The 19,363-nt window shown below is 43.4% G+C and overlaps 1 protein-coding gene across 7 annotated transcripts in view; it reads left to right on the top strand.

Annotated features, from left to right (window-relative positions):
• Positions 1-19,363, top strand: part of FRMD4A (FERM domain containing 4A) — a 338,180-nt gene that overhangs the window by 296,907 nt on the left and 21,910 nt on the right. For all 7 annotated transcript variants that reach the window (XM_061178281.1, XM_061178328.1, XM_061178300.1 and 4 more), the window contains 3 exons: positions 2,515-2,637; positions 5,662-5,890; positions 18,744-18,800. In XM_061178281.1, the coding sequence (XP_061034264.1) occupies positions 2,515-2,637; positions 5,662-5,890; positions 18,744-18,800 (409 nt within the window). The remainder of the gene's footprint in view (positions 1-2,514; positions 2,638-5,661; positions 5,891-18,743; positions 18,801-19,363) is intronic.

A 19,363-nucleotide genomic window follows, 5' to 3' on the forward strand; every position in this document is an offset into this window, starting at 1 on the left:
TGGAAGGATTGAGAAAACATGGGTGTGGGTGTCTGCATTTAATAATTTGTAAAGCCTTGTTGTGTTTTTAATAAAGGCAGCATCCCTAAACCCAGCAGGGAATCAGCATCAGAAAACTGGCGAAACATGTCCGGGCAAGGTTAACATGTCCAGTGAAGGTCTCTGTGCCTCTCGTAAAAATAAAAGCAAAATAAGGAAAACAGAGCTCCTGCTTCTTACTATGTGGACACCAGAAAACAGAACTTGAGCAGCAGAAGAAAATTCACGAGAAGCCGGCCACATTGTCCTGACTCCTCTGAGGTTAGGGGACAGGAGAACTTCTGTCCTGACTCTGTCCTGCTCTTTCTGTGTCACACACATCCCCTCAGCTCAGGGTATCCAGAAGTACTTTTTGTCCCCTGGGGTGTGGGGCAGCCAGAATGAGGTGCTGTGGGAGCGTCTGGCAAAATATAACCAACATAAGAAGAGAAAGGGAACCAGGCCGAGCCCTCCACAAGAGTGTGTTAAATTCCTCCTTCCCCAGGCAGCTCTCTCGTTACACGTGATGTCAGATTAAATACGGAGAATCAAGGCCTGGACTCAAATACCTCCAAGCAGATGGTGGAAAATCAGTAGCTTCATTTTTAAAAAAGATATTTTGTTTTAAAACCAAAGACTCTTTTTTTTGTTCTTCTTCTTCTTTAAAGTTTTATTTCATTATTCTAGGGAGGCCTGCTACTCTCGCTGGGACAATACAGATTCTCAATTTGCAGTAATGACTAATACAGCTGTTCAATATTTCTTTTACGTTGTAGTAGCTTAAATTCACAAACTTAGAGACAGCATTTAAATTTTTCATAGATTTTAAAAAATTTTTATTTTATATTAGACTATAGTTGATTTGCAATGTTGTGTTAGAAAACCACAGGCTCTTTAGAGTTATAAATCAATGGCCATTTTAACAACTTTTCCCTCCTTTTTATAAGTTTCAAAGTAAAAAAGAAAGTCCTAATAGTATAAAATCTTCAATATGTTATTTATAGGCAGACTTTTAGGGAAGCAAATAAAATGTTGCAGAATAAACACACAACTACTTGGGAGACATTTGAACCACGTTTAGAAAAAGAAGAAAAAAAACAGGGAAGAAAATTGCAGAGCATTTCACACTCAAAGAGTTGGCCACTATGCTCTGAAATGCTTACAGTGAGGAATAAAAAGTCCAAGAGGTCATTTCCCAGTGGCCTGAACCCAGGAGGAAAGAGGCCCAGGATCGCAGGGAGTGTGGGTGTGCTTGTACATGCCGGGTGTACCCCCCCCCAACACACACATACCCCAGTGTGTACAGACACACACCCCAATGTGTACACACAGCAGTGGCACAGAGAAGCCATGTCGCTCCTCCTGTTAGAAGGTCAGACTGCCCGTGGAATCTGATGATCAGGGCTTTCCTGCCCTTACGAGGCTGCCCGGCACAGAAGCTTTCTGCATGGGTGATGGAGTTCCCGAGAAGAGCCTGCCTTGGGTCTTTGTGCAACCTCTGTGTTGATTTGGGACTAGAGACCAGGGCTGGGCTCTGCCTGGAAGGGCCACCAGTCCCTTGGAGGCAGGCAGTGGGTCTCCCAGGGTTTTCTGGTCCCTGGAAGTGACTCCTTGGAGTGGACGCCTGGACCCTACCACGTGGGTTAGCTGCTGACTCAGATTTGATCTCTATTGAGCCCAGACATAAGCTGCTCATATAAAGCCTAATTCTAACCCTGAATCATCCCACAGACCTTTCAGCGATTGCCCGGGACCATTGTCACCACGGTGGTCTGTCAACTAAATTCACTGTCGTTATACTCACAGCAGTTAGATTTCCAGAGCCCCAAACGCACATACACCAGATTTTTTTTAAGTGGCCTTGTCGGTAATATGGATTATATTTTCAGTTTCGACTGAAACTCGTATTTGTACACATTTAATGTCTTTTCAACTCAGCCTGTTCCTTGAGCATCTGGCCAGAGTAGAATAATTATTACTCATACTCAGTTTCTAAATTATATAATAATGCCCTTTTCTGGAATTTGCCATATAGATACCACGCTTCCTAAGAAAACTCATTTGAAACACCCATTTTTAAACTCAGATATTTGGTGCAGTGAAATAAGCACAGAGTTTGGAACCGGAAAGACCAGAGATCTCATGTTGTCTCTGCTCTTACTGGCTGTGTGGCCTCGACAGGTTCGTAGTAGACACGCCAGACACGTGTGAAATTAACAAGTGAATGAAATTCGGGTTTTTATGACGAAAATCAGTAGCGATTTTATTTACCCGACAGGAACTTACTTTGGGGAAAATCTTTTCCAAGTGCCTCTGTTCTGGAAAGGAAGGACTATATTCTCCTACGTTCTTGGAGGAATGAAATTGTATTGCGTAAGATTATGGTTTCGAATCTGTGCTTTGAATCTGTGCTGTGAAGTGTGTGTGTATGTCCTAGAGGCCAGTCGTGTACCCCACTCTGATTCCTTCTCCCCTCGTGCTGTCACACTCCTGCAGGAGCTGACGGGAAAACTGCCCGTGGAGTATCCCCTGGATCCAGGAGAGGAACCACCCATTGTTCGAAGAAGAATCGGGACAGCCTTCAAACTGGACGAGCAGAAAATCCTGCCCAAAGGAGAGGTACGTGCTTCTCTCTGTGGCCGGATTCTCTTACACCCGCCTCACTTTCCCGTTTGTGAGGGCGCCTCGGTATTCTATAAGGATGTTTCCATTCTACCGGATGCCATTTCCTCTTTCCTCCTGAGTTGCTCTCCTTTTACCTTTTCTTAAGTTAGCTGCTTGGTCAGTATGTGGCTCCCATTGGTTGGATTGGCCACCTTGCGTTAATTTGTAAGCATTTTGATTTCTGTGGAGGCTGTGTGTCTAAGTCAACAGGCCTGTCGCAAGCAGCAAAGTTAATGGGAGAATAGTCCATAACACTCACGTGTTCTTCTCCCAGCTCTTTGTCACTGAGAGCCAAGCTGTACTGTCTGATCTATGACAGAAAACGACCAAAGAAGAAAGAACACTGAGGGCACGCCAGCAGGTGCAGCGATGCCGCTGGCTGGGGAAAGACAGTCGGGCCTGCCCTTGGTGGTCCTAACTGCACCCGGCTGCTCAAATCACTGCCCGAGCGTGAGCAAGACACTGCGCCTTCCCAAAGCACCCCTCACTTGACCCTCTTTGGACTAAACCTCGGCGGGGGCTGGGGCTGGAGAGTTCAGATCTGGGGGCAGGGGAGCCTTGGGTCTCCAGCTGGTTAATAAGTGATCCAGTCTCAAACCAAGAGAAATTCAAGGCCAGGCACACCTCAGGCCCCAGGGGCACGTCCAGGAAATGTCTTTCCAAATTTATTCCGAATACAGTTACTCATTACAATGCTATTGAGCAGAGGGCCTAAAAGGGCAGGAATCGAAGCCAGTGGAGACAGGCGTTCTGTGTGTATTTAGTCTTTTTACAAAGTGAGGGGAACCGACGTTCTCACGTGACACGTGCAGTGGGCGAGCATGGGGCTGAGTTGAGAGGGGAACTCACGCGCCCTGGAGACAGTGGGAGGGGTGACTCGGTCTCCTGAGATCTGTGGTAGCAGGGCCCCGTCCCCGGGTGCTGGGAGCACTGTTGGATGCGCCAGAATGCCTCACCCAGCTCTGGAGGCGCTTTTCCTCTTCTGTAAAATGAAGTTCGGAACCCTCATTTCTCTGGCTGTCGCTGGGATTAAGAGACCCAGTGCACGGAAAATACTCAACTCGGCGCTGACACCTGCTGGATGCTCAGTAAACATGAGGAGGTGTCGGAGAAGGTGTGCTGGGCTGGGGCTGGGCCTGGGACTTTACCGGGGTCAGAACTGGGGTGCGGGCCGGTGGGACTTAGGAAACCCTCTGGTGGAGTATTTTTCAAACCCAGCTGTCATCCGAATTGCCTGGAAACTTCCAGTCCTCTTGTGCTGGGCAGACACCTGCACTAAAGGATCCGGGGGAGACCCCCCCATGAATGAGTGCCACCCACCTGCACCCCGTTGTTCTTCCCAAGGTCCCATCACACCTACTCGTGGTGCCTCCTTAACACTTTCCAGTAAAAGATGACTTAGGCTCCCTGAGAATCCCACTGCATCCCTGCTTCCTCACCTGCCTCTGCAGACATCGCTGGGAAATGCCTGTTTCTCCTGGGAATGCCCTTGGCGTCCTTGTTCACACGGCAGGCAGCCATCTGCGCAGATGGGCTGCCGGCCTCGTCCTTGGCTCAGTTTAAGTAGCAAGAGTTTGTCCTGGGCTCCTACAAAACTCCAGGTCGGTGTCTTGGGCCAGGGCTGCCCTGACAGTCCGCGAGCAGCTGCGAGGCTTTGTCCTTGGTGACTTGTTTGTCTCAAGGCCACAGGCAGGAGTGCACCTCGTCACTCTTCTCCAGGGAAGAAACGCAGCGGGCATTTGCAGGGACTGGGGGAGTTTATTAGACCCTTAATGTTAATAATAGTTCCTTTAATCCTCACCTTCCACTCTCACCCCTGGGCCCCCTCCCTTCGGTGCTCAAGAGGAGGTGAAGTCCAGCTCAGAGTTTTGTGCCTGATGGAGGCACCCAGCCTGGCACGTGGGGCTGAGAGGCGAGGCTCTTGTATCGGCCTTTAATTCGGAAGGTCGCTTGGCTCCAGCAAACTTGGTGACCTGCTCCTCCACGGTTAAATCCGTTCTTTTCGGGCTTTAGCCAGACCGGGGATCCCCCCAGAGCAAGATGCGTGCTTGGGCTCCCCTGGCCTCGCTGGTCGGCGTTTGAAAAAGGCACCAGCTGAGCCGCAGAGAAGCCACAGCTAGTACTCTGGCCCTGCTTTCATCCTTTGGGTCCACCAGGCATCTCCTGGCAGCCACAGCCGCATTTCTGCCGAGTCCAAAACTCCCTTTGAGGGAACATTCATCCATCTGGTCCTTGCGGCCAAAGTGAGGGGTAGAGGAGGGAGGGAGGGAGGCACACAGGAGAGGAAGGAGTGCCCAAGAGTGGTCCAGGAGGCAGGGGACCCGGCTCCACCACCGGCCGTCCACACTTGGGGTGCGGCCGCTGGTCACCCAGCGGAAGTTTTACGTAGAGGCAGGTGTGAGCGGACGGCCGGAGCTTGCGGAAAGAGCTTCCAGAGGAGGCGTGAGTGAGTGCGGGTAAAGCCCAGCATGCAGGGCTCAAAATGCGAGAGGCAGAGGGCGTGTGTGCAGGGGGGGCACCCATGGGAGCCCCCTGGTAGCAAACCCCCAGCAAAGCACGACAGAGGCCACTCTGAAAATAGCAGTGCCCCCTCTGCCCCAAATGGGAAGGAAACACCAACCCAGTGGGCTCTGGATCTCCAGGAAGGCTGGGTCTTTGAGAGCCTTGCTGGAGACCTTGGAAATGAACCCTAGTGACCCCCAGGCCTGCAACAAGGAAGCTTCTCAGGGACGGTGCGTGTCTCCAGGATGGAACAGGGGCCGAGAGTCTCAAAAGTGGGCGTGTCCAGGGCCCTGGCTGCTGCGGACCGGAGGAGGGGGCGCCGCGGGGCCGGGCCGGGCCGGGTTGGCGTGGGTGCCCGAGGCTGCTGCTTCCTGTACGCGTGTCTCCAGGGACGGAGGCTCGCTGGCCTGGCGCGGGCGCAGGAGGACGGGTGTCGCCCCGCTCGGCATCCCCCTACGTGTGGTCTCCTTCTCACAGGAGGCCGAGCTGGAACGCCTGGAGCGGGAGTTTGCCATTCAGTCCCAGATTACGGAGGCTGCCCGCCGCCTGGCCAGTGACCCTAACGTCAGCAAGAAACTGAAGAAGCAGAGGAAGACCTCTTACCTGAATGCACTGAAGAAGCTGCAGGAGATTGAAAGCGCAATCAACGAGAACCGCGTCAAGTCTGGGAAGAAACCCACCCAGCGGGCCTCGCTGATCATCGAAGGTCAGTGCCAAGGCCACTCCCCACTGTGGGCGCCGCCCTCCCCCACCGACCCTCAGAGGACTGGGTCTTCGTCCAAGGCATGAACCGAAAGCCCAGCCCCCTGAGCGACCTGGCAAGCTGCTTAACTACATTGTGCCTTAACCTTTCCATCCATAAAATGAAACTAGAGAGACCTGAGAGCAACGAGCGCAGTGACATGCAGTCAGAGCCAGAGATGAAAGGGATTTACACCAGTCAAATGGTCATTGTTCCTCCTGATGGCCTCTTGGGAGAACGCTCCTCTCAGCCCTCACCGGGAGCTGAGCCCGCGGCCAGCCCAGGCTCCAAGGTCCTCAGAGACCTGGTCACCCTACCCAGGTCTGGAAGGAAAGCCGGGTGGCTCAGGCACCCTGAGGCCGGCATCCCCGCAGCCCTCCTCTGTCTCCAGGGGCTCCTGTCCCAGTGCTTAAGCTACGGAGGACTGGACTGCCCCCCTCTGGTGGTCTAGAGCCCCAAACTCTGATCAGGAGGGGTTAGGAGTGGGTGGGGATTATATTTGGTGAACACGAGTAGGAAATACCCCAGAATTCACCACCAACCTTCAAGTCTCTCCAACTATTATGATCCTTTTTTTTTTTTTAAGTCAGCAAATTCTTTTTCTTTTTTTCTTTTTTTTTTTTTTTTGTATCCACCAAATACTTTAATAAATGGTTAAGTGAACATGAAGTAAACTTCTTATTTTGTTCAGCTGCTATGATTCTAGGGAATCTTCTGTTATAGAAATTAGCATTATCTTATCTAAGTTAAGGACTTTTGTGAAAAACTTAGGAAACTGAGCCTTGGATATTTTAGCAGGTTTAAATAAGTTACAATGTGCTGGAAAAACTCAGAATTACTGAAATTACCCATTGTAAGGGACTCAAATAAGCAAAGAAAACAACAGGTTAGGAGAAATTTTAAAAGAGGTCAAGGAATGAAAGAAGGGTCAAAGAACTATCTATTGATGATTTATTATCTAGAAGGAGTCCTTGAGCAAAAAGTAGATGGGATATTCTTCCCCTCTCTTCCTTCCCAAAGGGAATCACTCCTCTGTTCTTTTTTTTTTTTTTTTTTTTTTGTTAGCTTCTGCTTTATAACAAAGTGAATCAGTTATACATATACATATGTTCCCATATCTCTTCCCTCTTGCATCTCCCTCCCTCCCACCCTCCCTATCCCACCCCTCTAGGTGGTCACAAAGCACCGAGCTGATCTCCCTGTGCTATGCGGCTGCTTCCCACTAGCTATCTATTTTACATTTGGTAGTGTATATATGTCCATGACACTCTCTCACCCTGTCACATCTCACCCCTCCCCCTCCCCATATCCTCAAGTCCATTCTCTAGTAGGTCTGTGTCTTTATTCCCGTCTTGCCACTAGGTTCTTCATGACCTTTTTTTCCCTTAGATTCCATATATATGTGTTAGCATACTGTATTTGTTTTTCTCTTTCTGACTTACTTCACTCTGTATGACAGACTCTAACTCCATCCACGTCATTATAAATACCTCCATTTCATTTCTTTTTATGGCTGAGTAATATTCCATTGTATATATGTGCCACATCTTCTTTATCCATTCATCCGATGATGGACACCTAGGTTGCTTCCATGTCCTGGCTATTGTAAACAGAGCTGCAATGAATATTTTGGTACATGACTCTTTCTGAATTATGGTTTTCTCAGGGTATATGCCCAGTAGTGGGATTGCTGGGTCGTATGGTAGTTCTATTTTTAGTTTTTTAAGGAACCTCCATACTGTTCTCCATAGTGGCTGTATCAATTTACATTCCCACCAACAGTGCAAGAGGGTTCCCTTTTCTCCACACCCTCTCCAGCATTTATTGTTTCTAGATTTTTTGATGATGGCCATTCTGACTGGTGTGAGGTGATACCTCATTGTAGTTTTGATTTGCATTTCTCTAATGATTAATGATGTTGAGCATTCTTTCATGTGTCTGTTGGCAATCTGTATATCTTCTTTGGAGAAATGTCTATTTAGGTCTTCTGCCCATTTTTGGATTGGGTTGTTCGTTTTTTTGTTACTGAGCTGCATGAGCTGCTTGTAAATCTTGGAGATTAATCCTTTGTCAGTTGCTTCATTTGCAAATATTTTCTCCCATTCTGAGGGTTGTCTTTTGGTCTTGTTTATGGTTTCCTTTGCTGTGCAAAAGCTTTTAAGTTTCATTAGGTCCCATTTGTTTATTTGTGTTTTTATTTCCATTTCTCTAGGAGCTGGGTCAAAAAGGATCTTGCTGTGATTTATGTCATACAGTGTTCTGCCTATGTTTTCCTCTAAGAGTTTGATAGTGTCTGGCCTTACACTTAGGTCTTTAATCCATTTTGAGTTTATTTTTGTGTATGGTGTCAGGGAGTGTTCTAATTTCATACTTTTACATGTACCTGTCCAATTTTCCCAGCACCACTTATTGAAGAGGCTGTCTTTTCTCCACTGTATATGCTTGCCTCCTTTATCAAAGATAAGGTGACCATATGTGCGTGGGCTTATCTCTGGGCTTTCTATCCTGTTCCATTGATCTATATTTCTGTTTTTGTGCCAGTACCAAACTGTCTTGATTACTGTAGCTTTGTAATATAGTCTGAAGTCAGGGAGCCTGATTCCTCTAGCTCCATTTTTCGTTCTCAAGATTGCTTTAGCTATTCGGGGTCTTTTGTGTTTCCATACAAATTGTGAAATTCTTTGTTCTAGTTCTGTGAAAAATGCCAGTGGTAGTTTGACAGGGATTGCATTGAATCTGTAGATTGCTTTGGGTAGCAGAGTCATTTTCACAATGTTGATTCTTCCAATCCAAGAACATGGTATATCTCTCCATCTATTTGTATCATCTTTAATTTCTTTCATCAGTGTCCTATAATTTTCTGCATACAGGTCTTTTGTCTCCTTAGGTAGGTTTATTCCTAGATATTTTATTCTTTTTGTTGCAATGGTAAACGGGAGTGTTTTCTTAATTTCACTTTCAGATTTTTCATCATTAGTATACAGGAATGCAAGAGATTTCTGTGCATTAATTTTGTATCCTGCTACTTTACCAAATTCATTGATTAGCTCTAGTAGTTTTCTGGTAGCATCTTTTGGATTCTCTGTGTATAGTATCATGTCATCTGCAAACAGTGACAGCTTTACTTCTTCTTTTCCGATTTGGATTCCTTTTATTTCTTTTTCTTCTCTGATTGCCGTGGCTAACACTTCCAAAACTATGTTGAATAATAGTGGTGAGAGTGGGCAACCTTGTCTTGTTCCTGATCTTAGTGGAAATGGTTTCAGTTTTTCACCATTGAGGACAATGTTGGCTGTGGGTTTGTCATATACGGCCTTTATTATGTTGAGGAAAGTTCCCTCTATGCCTACTTTCTGCAGGACTTTTATCATAAATGGGTGTTGAATTTTGTCGAAAGCTTTCTCTGCATCTATTGAGATGATCATATGGTTTTTCTCCTTCAATTTGTTAATATGATGTATCACGTTGATTGATTTGCGTATATTGAAGAATCCTTGCATTCCTGGAATAAACCCCACTTGATCATGGTGTATAATCCTTTTAATGTGCTGTTGGATTCTGTTTGCTAGTATTTTTTTTTTTTTTTAAAATACCTGTTTAATTACTCACTCTTTTTTTTTTTTTCCACACACACTGTATTTTATTTTTACAAGAGATAAATAGACTGACACCAAGCATTGTACATGGATGACCACAACAAAAGCAACAATGATTGCAATTACCAAACATGAAACACTCATACTATGTCATAATATTGACATTCAGTCCAGTAATCCTCCACTGCAACAGCTCCTTTACTTTGCAGTGAAAATTGATTTGTATATTCTTTGCCTCTGAGTTCTTGTGGGATTTTTTCTTTTTTTAAATTCAACCAGAAAGTCACAAAAATTATACTCATCCTCATCAGTTCACTCAGTCCTATGTAATTAATTTTTTTTTCATCTTGATCTTTTGTTAGCACTTTTATGAGCTCATCAGTTTTTCATTAGAGTTCTGAAAATGCTTATTCATTCAGTTCAGCAGTACAGTCAGGTACCAGAAACATGTACTTGTCAGAGTCTTCTCCATGAATTTCCTGAAGATGAAACCCTTTTATAGGAACATATTTACAAAAGCATCAGCGTACACCCAGAACTGTCTGTAAATGACAAAAGACTTAAAAATGACCACGGTTAAAGATTTGATGAAAATTCATAATAATGCAGTTGACAAGAAAATTAGTTATTTCTGAGATATACATTTTAAAGTAATAACTAGGATTATGACTTATAACATTATACCAGAACATATAAGATTTTTAGAAATTTCATGTAATGTCTGAAACATTTATATTAACATATTTCCATACAAATAACCCAATGAAAGTTTAGTATTAGTTGTTTTGTTTGTTTGTTTATACTGCAGGTTCTTATTAGTCATCAATTTTATACACATCAGTGTATACATGTCAATCCCAATCGCCCAATTCAGCACACCACTATCCCCACCCCACCGCAGTTTTCCCCCCTTGGTGTCCATATGTCTGTTCTCTACATCTGTGTCTCAACTTCTGCCCTGCAAACCGGCTCATCTGTACCATTTTTCTAGGTTCCACATACATGCGTTAATATACAATATTTGTTTTTCTCTTTCTGACTTACTTCACTCTGTATGACAGTCTCTAGATCCATCCACGTCTCAACAAATGACTCAATTTCGTTCCTTTTTATGGCTGAGTAATATTCCATTGTATATATGTACCACAACTTCTTTATCCATTCATCTGTTGATGGGCATTTAGGTTGCTTCCATGACCTGGCTATTGTAAATAGTGCTGCAATGAACATTCGGGTGCATGTGTCTTTTTGAATTACGGTTTTCTCTGGGTGTATGCCCAGTAGTGGGATTGCTGGGTCATATGGTAATTCTATTTTTAGTTTTTTAAGGAACCTCCATATTGTTCTCCATAGTGGCTGTATCAATTTACATTCCCACCAACAGTGCAAGAGGGTTCCCTTTTCTCCACACCCTCTCCAGCATTTGTTGTTTGTAGATTTTCTGATGATGCCCATTCTAATTGGTGTGAGGTGATACCTCATTGTAGTTTTGATTTGCATTTCTCTAATAATTAGTGATGTTGAGCAGCTTTTCATGTGCTTCTTGGCCGTCTGTATGTCTTCTTTGGAGAAATGTCTATTTAGGTCTTCTGCCCATTTTTGGATTGGGGTGTTTGTTTCTTTAATATTGAGCTGCATGAGCTGTTTATATATTTTGGAGATTAATCCTTTGTCCGTTGATTCGTTTGCAAATATTTTCTCCCATTCTGAGGGTTGTCTTTTCGTCTTGTTTATGGTTTCCTTTGCTGTGCAAAAGCTTTGAAGTTTCATTAGGTCCCATTTGTTTATTTTTGTTTTTATTTCCATTACTCTAGGAGGTGGATCAAAAAAGATCTTGCTGTGATTTATGTCAAAGAGTGTTCTTCCTATGTTTTCCTCTAAGAGTTTTATAGTGTCCAGTCTTACATTTAGGTCTGTAATCCATTTTGAGTTTATTTTTGTGTATGGTGTTAGGGAGTATTCTAATTTCATTCTTTTACATGTAGCTGTCCAGTTTTCCCAGCACCACTTATTGAAGAGACTGTCTTTTCTCCATCGTATATCTTTGCCTCCTTTGTCATAGATTAGTTGACCATAGGTGCGTGGGTTTATCTCTGGGCTTTCTATCTTGTTCCATTGATCTATGTTTCTGTTTTTGTGCCAGTACCATATTGTCTTGATTACTGTAGCTTTGTAGTATAGTCTGAAGTCAGGGAGTCTGATTCCTCCAGCTCCGTTTTTTTCCCTCAAGACTGCTTTGGCTATTCGGGGTCTTTTGTGTCTCCATACAAATTTTAAGATGATTTTTTCTAGCTCCGTAAAAAATGCCATTGGTAATTTGATAGGGATTGCATTGAATCTGTAGATTGCTTTGGGTAGTATAGTCATTTTCACAATGTTGATTCTTCCAATCCAAGAACATGGTATATCTCTCCATCTGTTGGTATCATCTTTAATTTCTTTCATCAGTGTCTTATAGTTTTCTGCATACAGGTCTTTTGTCTCCCTAGGTAGGTTTATTCCTAGGTATTTTATTCTTTTTGTTGCAATGGTAAATGGGAGTGTTTCCATAATTTCTCTTTCAGATTTTTCATCATTAGTGTATAGGAATGCAAGAGATTTCTGTGCATTAATTTTGTATCCTGCAACTTTACCATATTCATTAATTAGCTCTAGCAGTTTTCTGGTGGCAGTTTTAGGATTCTCTATGTATAGTATCATGTCATCTGCAAACAGTGACAGTTTTACTTCTTCTTTTCCAATTTGTATTCCTTTTATTTCTTTTTCTTCTCTGATTGCCGTGGCTAGGACTTCCAGAACTATGTTGAATAATAGTGGTGAGAGTGGACATCCTTGTCTCGTTCCTGATCTTAGAGGAAATGCTTTCAGTTTTTCACCGTTGAGAATGATGTTTGCTGTGGGTTTGTCATATATGGCCTTTATTATGTTGAGGTAGGTTCCCTCTATGCCCACTTTCTGGAGAGTTTTTATCATAAATGGGTGTTGAATTTTGTCAAAAGCTTTTTCTGCATCTATTGAGATGATCATATGGTTTTTATTCTTCAATTTGTTAATATGGTGTATCACATTGATTGATTTGCGTATATTGAAGAATCCTTGCATCCCTGGGATAAATCCCACTTGATCGTGGTGTATGATCCTTTTAATGTGTTGTTGGATTCTGTTTGCTAGTATTTTGTTGAGGATTTTTGCATCTATATTCATCAGTGATATTGGTCTGTAATTTTCTTTTTTTGTAGTGTCTTTGTCTGGTTTTGGTATCAGGGTGATGGTGGCCTCATAGAATGAGTTTGGGAGTGTTCCTTCCTCTGCAATTTTTTGGAAGAGTTTGAGAAGGATAGGTGTTAGCTCTTCTCTAAATGTTTGATAGAATTCACCTGTGAAGCCATCTGGTCCTGGACTTTTGTTTGTTGGAAGATCTTTAATCACAGTTTCAATTTCATTACTTGTGATTGGTCTGTTCATATTTTCTATTTCTTCCTGGTTCAGTCTTGGAAGGTTATACCTTTCTAAGAATTTTTCCATTTCTTCCAGGTTGTCCATTTTATTGGCATAAAGTTGCTTGTAGTAGTCTCTTAGGATGCTTTGTATTTCTGTGGTGTCTGTTGTAACTTCTCCTTTTTCATTTCTGATTTTATTGATTTGAGTCCTCTCCCTCTTTTTCTTGATGAGTCTGGCTAATGGCTTATCAATTTTGTTTATCTTCTCAAAGAACCAGCTTTTAGTTTTATTGATCATTGCTATTGTTTTCTTTGTTTCTATTTCATTTATTTCTGCTCTGATCTTTATGATTTCTTTCCTTCTGCTAACTTTGGGTTTTGTTTGTTCTTCTTTCTCTAGTTTCTTTAGGTGTAAGGTTAGATTGTTTACTTGAGATTTTTCTTGTTTCTTTAGGTAGGCCTGTATAGCTATAAACTTCCCTCTTAAAACTGCTTTTGCAGCATCCCATAGGTTTTGGGTTGTCGTGTTTTCATTGTCATTTGTCTCTAGGTATTTTTTGATTTCCTCTTTGATTTCTTCAGTAATCTCTTGGTTATTTAGTAACGTATTGTTTAGCCTCCATGTGTTTGTGTTTTTTATGCTTTTTCCCCTGTAATTCATTTCTAATCTCATAGCGTTGTGGTCAGAAAAGATGCTTGATATGATTTCAATTTTCTTAAATTTACTGAGGCTTGATTTGTGACCCAAGATGTGATCTATCCTGGAGAATGTTCCGTGCGCACTTGAGAAGAACGTGTAATCTGCTGTTTTTGGATGGAATGTCCTATAAATATCAATTAAATCTATCTGGTCTATTGTGTCATTTAAAGCTTCTGTTTCCTTATTTATTTTCATTTTGGATGATCTGTCCATTGGTGTAAGTGAGGTGTTAAAGTCCCCCACTATTATTGTGTTACTATCAATTTCCTCTTTTATAGCTGTTAGCAATTGCCTTATGTAATGAGGTGCTCCTATGTTGGGTGCATATATATTTATAATTGTTATATCTTCTTCTTGGATTGATCCCTTGATCATTATGTAGTGTCCTTCCTTGTCTCTTGTAACATTCTTTATTTTAAAGTCTATTTTATCTGATATGAGTATAGCTACTCCAGCTTTCTTTTGATTTCCATTTGCATGGAATATCTTTTCCCATCCCCTCACTTTCAGTCTGTATGTGTCCCTAGGTCTAAAGTGGGTCTCTTGTAGACAGCATATATATGGGTCTTGTTTTTGTATCCATTCAGCAAGCCTGTGTCTTTTGGCTGGAGCATTTAATCCATTCACGTTTAAGGTAATTATCGATATGTATGTTCCTATGACCATTTTCTTAATTGTTTTGGGTTTGTTTTTGTAGGTCCTTTTCTTCTCTTGTGTTTCCCACTTAGAGAAGTTCCTTTAACATTTGTTGTAGAGCTGGTTTGGTGGTGCTGAATTCTCTTAGCTTTTGCTTGTCTGTAAAGCTTTTGATTTCTCCATCAAATCTAAATGAGATCCTTGCCGGGTAGAGTAATCTTGGTTGTAGGTTCTTCCCTTTCATCACTTGAAGTATATCATGCCACTCCCTTCTGGCTTGTAGAGTTTCTGCTGACAAATCAGCTGTTAACCTTATGGGAGTTCCCTTGTATGTTATTTGTCGTTTTTCCCTTGCTGCTTTCAATAATTTTTCTTTGTCTTTAATTTTTGGCACTTTGATTACTATGTGTCTCGGCGTGCTTCTCCTTGGGTTTATCCTGTATGGGACTCTCTGTGCTTCCTGGACTTGGGTGGCTATTTCCTTTCCCATGTTAGGGAAGTTTTCGACTATAATCTCTTCAAATATTTTCTCTGGTCCTTTCTCTCTCTCTTCTCCTTCTGGGACCCCTATAATGCGAATGTTGTTGCATTTAATGTTGTCCCAGAGGTCTCTTAGGCTGTCTTCATTTCTTTTCATTCTTTTTTCTTTAGTCTGTTCTGCAGCAGTGAATTCCACCATTCTGTCTTCCAGGTCACTTATCCGTTCTTCTGCCTCAGTTATTCTACTATTGATTCCTTCTAGTGTAGTTTTCATTTCAGTTATTGTATTGGTCATCTCTGTTTGTTTGTTCTTTAATTCTTCTAGGTCTTTGTTAATCATTTCTTGCATCTTCTCAATCTTTGCCTCCATTCTTATTCCAAGGTCCTGGATCATCTTCACTATCATTATTCTGAATTCTTTTTCTGGAAGGTTGCCTATCTCCACTTCATTTAGTTGTTTTTCTGGGGTTTTTTCTTGTTCCTTCATCTGGTATATAGCCCTCTGCCTTTTCATCTTGTCTATCTTTCTGTAAATGTGGTTTCTGTTCCACAGGCTGCAGGACTGTAGTTTTTCTTGCTTCTGCTGTCTGCCCTCTGGTGGTTGAGGCTATCTAAGAGGCTTGATGGGAGGCTCTGGAGGTGGGTAGAGCTGACTGTTGCTGTGGCGGTCAGAGCTCTGTAAAACTTTAATCCACTTGACTGTTGCTGGGTGGGGCTGGGTTCCCTCCCTGTTGGTTGTTTTGCCTGAGGCAACCCAACACTGGAGCCTACCCGGGCTCTTTGGTGGGGCTAATGGCAGACTCTGGGAGGGCTCACGCCAAGGAATACTTCCCAGAACCTCCGCTGCCAGTGTCCTTATCCCCACGGTGAAACAGAGCCAGCCCCCGCCTCTGCAGGAGACCCCCCAACACCAGCAGTTATGTCTGGTTCAGTCTCCCCCAGGGTCACTGCTCCTTCCCCTGGGTCCCGATGCACACACTATTTTGTGTACGCCCTCCAAGAGTGGGTTCTCTGTTTCCCCCAGTCCTGTCGAAGTCCTGCAATCAATTCCCACTAGGCTTCAAAGTCTGATTCTCTATGAATTCCTCCTCCCGTTGCCGGACCCCCAGGTTGGGAAGCCTGACGTAGGGCTCAGAACGTTCACTCCAGTGGGTGGACTTCTGTGGTATAAGTGCTCGCCAGTCTGTGAGTCACCCACCCAGCAGTTATGGGATTTGATTTTACTCTGATTGCGCCCCTCCTACCGTCTCACTGTGGCTTCTCCTCTGTCCTTGGACGTGGGGTATCCTCCTTGGTGAGTTCCAGTGTCTTCCTGTCGATGATTGTCCAGCAGCCAGTTGTGATTCTGGTGCTCTCGCAAGAGGGAGTGAGAGCACATCCTTCTACTCCGCCATCTTGGTTAATCCTCTGTTTGCTAGTATTTTGTTGAGGATTTTTGCATCTATGTTCATCAGTGATATTGGCCTGTAGTTTTCTTTCTTTGTGACATCTTTGTCTGGTTTTGGTATCTGGGTGATGGTGGCCTCGTAGAATGAGTTGGGGAGTGTTCCTCCCTCTGCAATATTTTGGAAGAGTTTGAGAAGGATAGGTGTTAGCTCTTCTCTAAATGTTTGATAGAATTCGCCTGTGAAGCCATCTGGTCCTGGGCTTTTGTGTGTTGGAAGATTTTTAATCACAGTTTCAATTTCAGTGCTTGTGATTGGTCTGTTCATATTTTCTATTTCTTCCTGGTTCAGTCTCGGCAGGTTGTGCATTTCTAAGAATCTGTCCATTTCTTCCAGGTTGTCCATTTTATTGGCATAGATTTGCTTGTAATAATCTCTCATGATCGTTTGTATTTCTGCAGTGTCAGTGGTTACTTCTCCTTTTTCATTTCTAATTCTATTAATTTGAGTCTTCTCCCTTTTTCTCTTGATGAGTCTGGCTAATGGTTTATCAATTTTGTTTATCTTCTCAAAGAACCAGCTTTTAGTTTCATTGATTTTTGCTATTGTTTCCTTCATTTCTTTTTCATTTATTTCTGATCTGATCTTTATGATTTCTTTCCTTCTGCTAGCTGGGGTTTTTTTGTTCTTCTTTCTCTAATTGCTTTAGGTGCAAGGTTAGGTTGTTTATTCGAGATGTTTCCTGTTTCTTGATGTAGGCTTGTATTGCTTTTTCTTTTAATAGAAGTGTAGTTGTGTTGTATCACGCTGTGTTAGTTTCAGGTGTACAGTAAAGTGATTCACAAAAGAATAGATATGTGTATTCTTTTTCAGATGCTTATAGGTTATTACAGGATAATTTAATATAGTTCCCTGAATACAGCTTATTGTTTACCAAATTCTTTAAAATATATATCAAGTCTTCTTTCATAGTTTATACACATTTAAAATATTTTTGCTCCAGGAAGACAGAAAGTAGAAGAGAGGTTACGAGAAGGCACTGGGAGAGGGGAACAGGAAGTTACTGCTTTATGGGGACAGAGTTTCAGTTTGGGAAGATGACAGAAGTTCTGGAGGTGGATGGTGGGGATGGCTGCACAACGATGTGAATGTACTTAATGCCCCTGAACTGTACAGTAAAAATGGCTAAAATGGTCAATTTTACATTATGTGTATTTTACCACCATTACATATATTGATATATTTTGCTGCAACCTAAAAATATGGGCATCCTGGGGGAGGGATGATTTACTGGTGACTCCAAGATGCTAGTCAAGGCTGTGTCTCCTAGTTGTTCATAGTTCATCAAGCGATATGAATAAAGCGAATTCCTAGTTAAAAGTGAGAGAGATCATAAAAAAAAAATCCTTTTGCTCTAGGTAATTTGGAATAACTGTCCTTCCCCACCTCGCCCCTTTGTCACTGGCCAAGACTTTGTCACTTTCCCTAACAGAACTGCATTCAGCCAGCCCTCCTCTGTCTAATGCCTCTTGGGACCTCCTTCTGCCCCCTTGAAGGGACTTGGGGGGTCCCAGCACTGTGGAAACGTCAGCAAGGCTGACAGAGCCTGGGAAGGGCACCGGAGGGACGGACGTCCTGCTGGTCGACCATGGAAGAGCGTGGTTTGCCGGCCTGCCCAGTGAGGGCCATTCGGTGAGGACGGCCAGCAGAGTCTGTTTGTGAATCGCTATCTGACCAGCTTGGTCCCATCTATGCCCGTAGCCATTCGTTTTTAACCGCTCAAGGATGTACCTTCTCCATTTTGCTGCCTCCTTGAAATAACGTTTCATCACACGACGAGCCCACTTCAACTAGAGGAGTGATTCATGTTCTTCTTCCTCGCCTTAGCCTGGTTTGTTATTTGAAGAGAGAAAACATTAAGCTTGGAATCTAAAGACCTGGCACCTTTTGCTAACTTAGCCAGGAGAGCAGCGTAGCCTCAGACAAACCACTCCCCCCAGACGTCCCTCAGTTTCCCCAGCTGTTAAAGGGGGAGGATCATCCTTCTGTCTCCCTCTGGGTGTGTTCTCATGGTTAATTGAATAGTGTCTATGAAAATAAGCTTTGGAGAGAGAAGCTGTATTTATTTAGAAGCTTGTTTTGTCTGCTAATGACTCAAGAAGTTTATTGAGAAGCCATTTACTGCCATATGAACCAAACCAAGCTCCTCGCCCTAGTTTCGCTTGTGTAGAACAAATGGCAGTTCACTTCCTTGGGTTGAGTCAGAACACGCCCTGAGCTGGGACGATGATGTGGCTTGGCCAGGCCAGGTGGCCTTTATATTGGATATTAAACTGCTGAGCGTTGTTGTCGCCAATGAAACAAAGACCGGGCACATTGCAGTGTCAGGGATGGTGGGTGAGTCATGACCTACCACGGGGACTGTCAAAAGAAATGCCCAACAGCATTTTGATTGTGTTTCATGGGTTTTTTTCTGATAGAGGAGGGTATGGGATGATGGGAAACCCACTTTTTTTCACAGATAGGGCTTTGTCTAAGGGATGTGCTCACTTCATAGACTTTTGCTTTTTGTCTTCTCAGATGGAAATATTGCCAGTGAAGACAGTTCCCTGTCAGATGCCCTTGTTCTAGAAGATGGTAGGTTGTCTGTTTCCTGCTTGAGAACTCGGAACTGGGATTAAGCTGTGTGTAGTCTGGGACAGCGCAGTGGAAAGCCAGGAGCCAGACCAACATGGTGCCGGGTTCCCTGTGATTCTTTCATTTCCCATTGGTCATCTGTTTGAGAGTGGGTGGGAGCTACAAAAACACACGTCTATTGGGATTTTATTATGTCCTGTGGCCCAGAGGTAAGATTTAAGGTGATCGTGAATGGTGTTCTACTTTTTTAGTTGCCAAAACCACATTTTTACCTGAACAGACAATTTAAACACCACGCATAGTTTCCTTTGGAGTATTTATAATTTCTGGAGGAAAGAGGTGGCCATTGGTTTGGGTCACAAAGATTGAAACCTGCTAGCAGAGCCTGGGGGTAGCCAGAAGCAAACAAGCCTCTGCACCTTTCTAAGAAATAATGAAAGTGAAGGGGAGATGTCCCTTTAGACTCCTGGTCAGGCCTAGGAAACTGTCTTCTTCTTTCCCATTGACCTCTAAAAACCTAGTGATTCTCAGAATCTTTTCCTGGGAAATTCTTACAAAAACAG

This window comes from Eubalaena glacialis, chromosome 2, assembly GCF_028564815.1.
Source record: "Eubalaena glacialis isolate mEubGla1 chromosome 2, mEubGla1.1.hap2.+ XY, whole genome shotgun sequence".
Taxonomy (NCBI): domain Eukaryota; kingdom Metazoa; phylum Chordata; class Mammalia; order Artiodactyla; family Balaenidae; genus Eubalaena; species Eubalaena glacialis.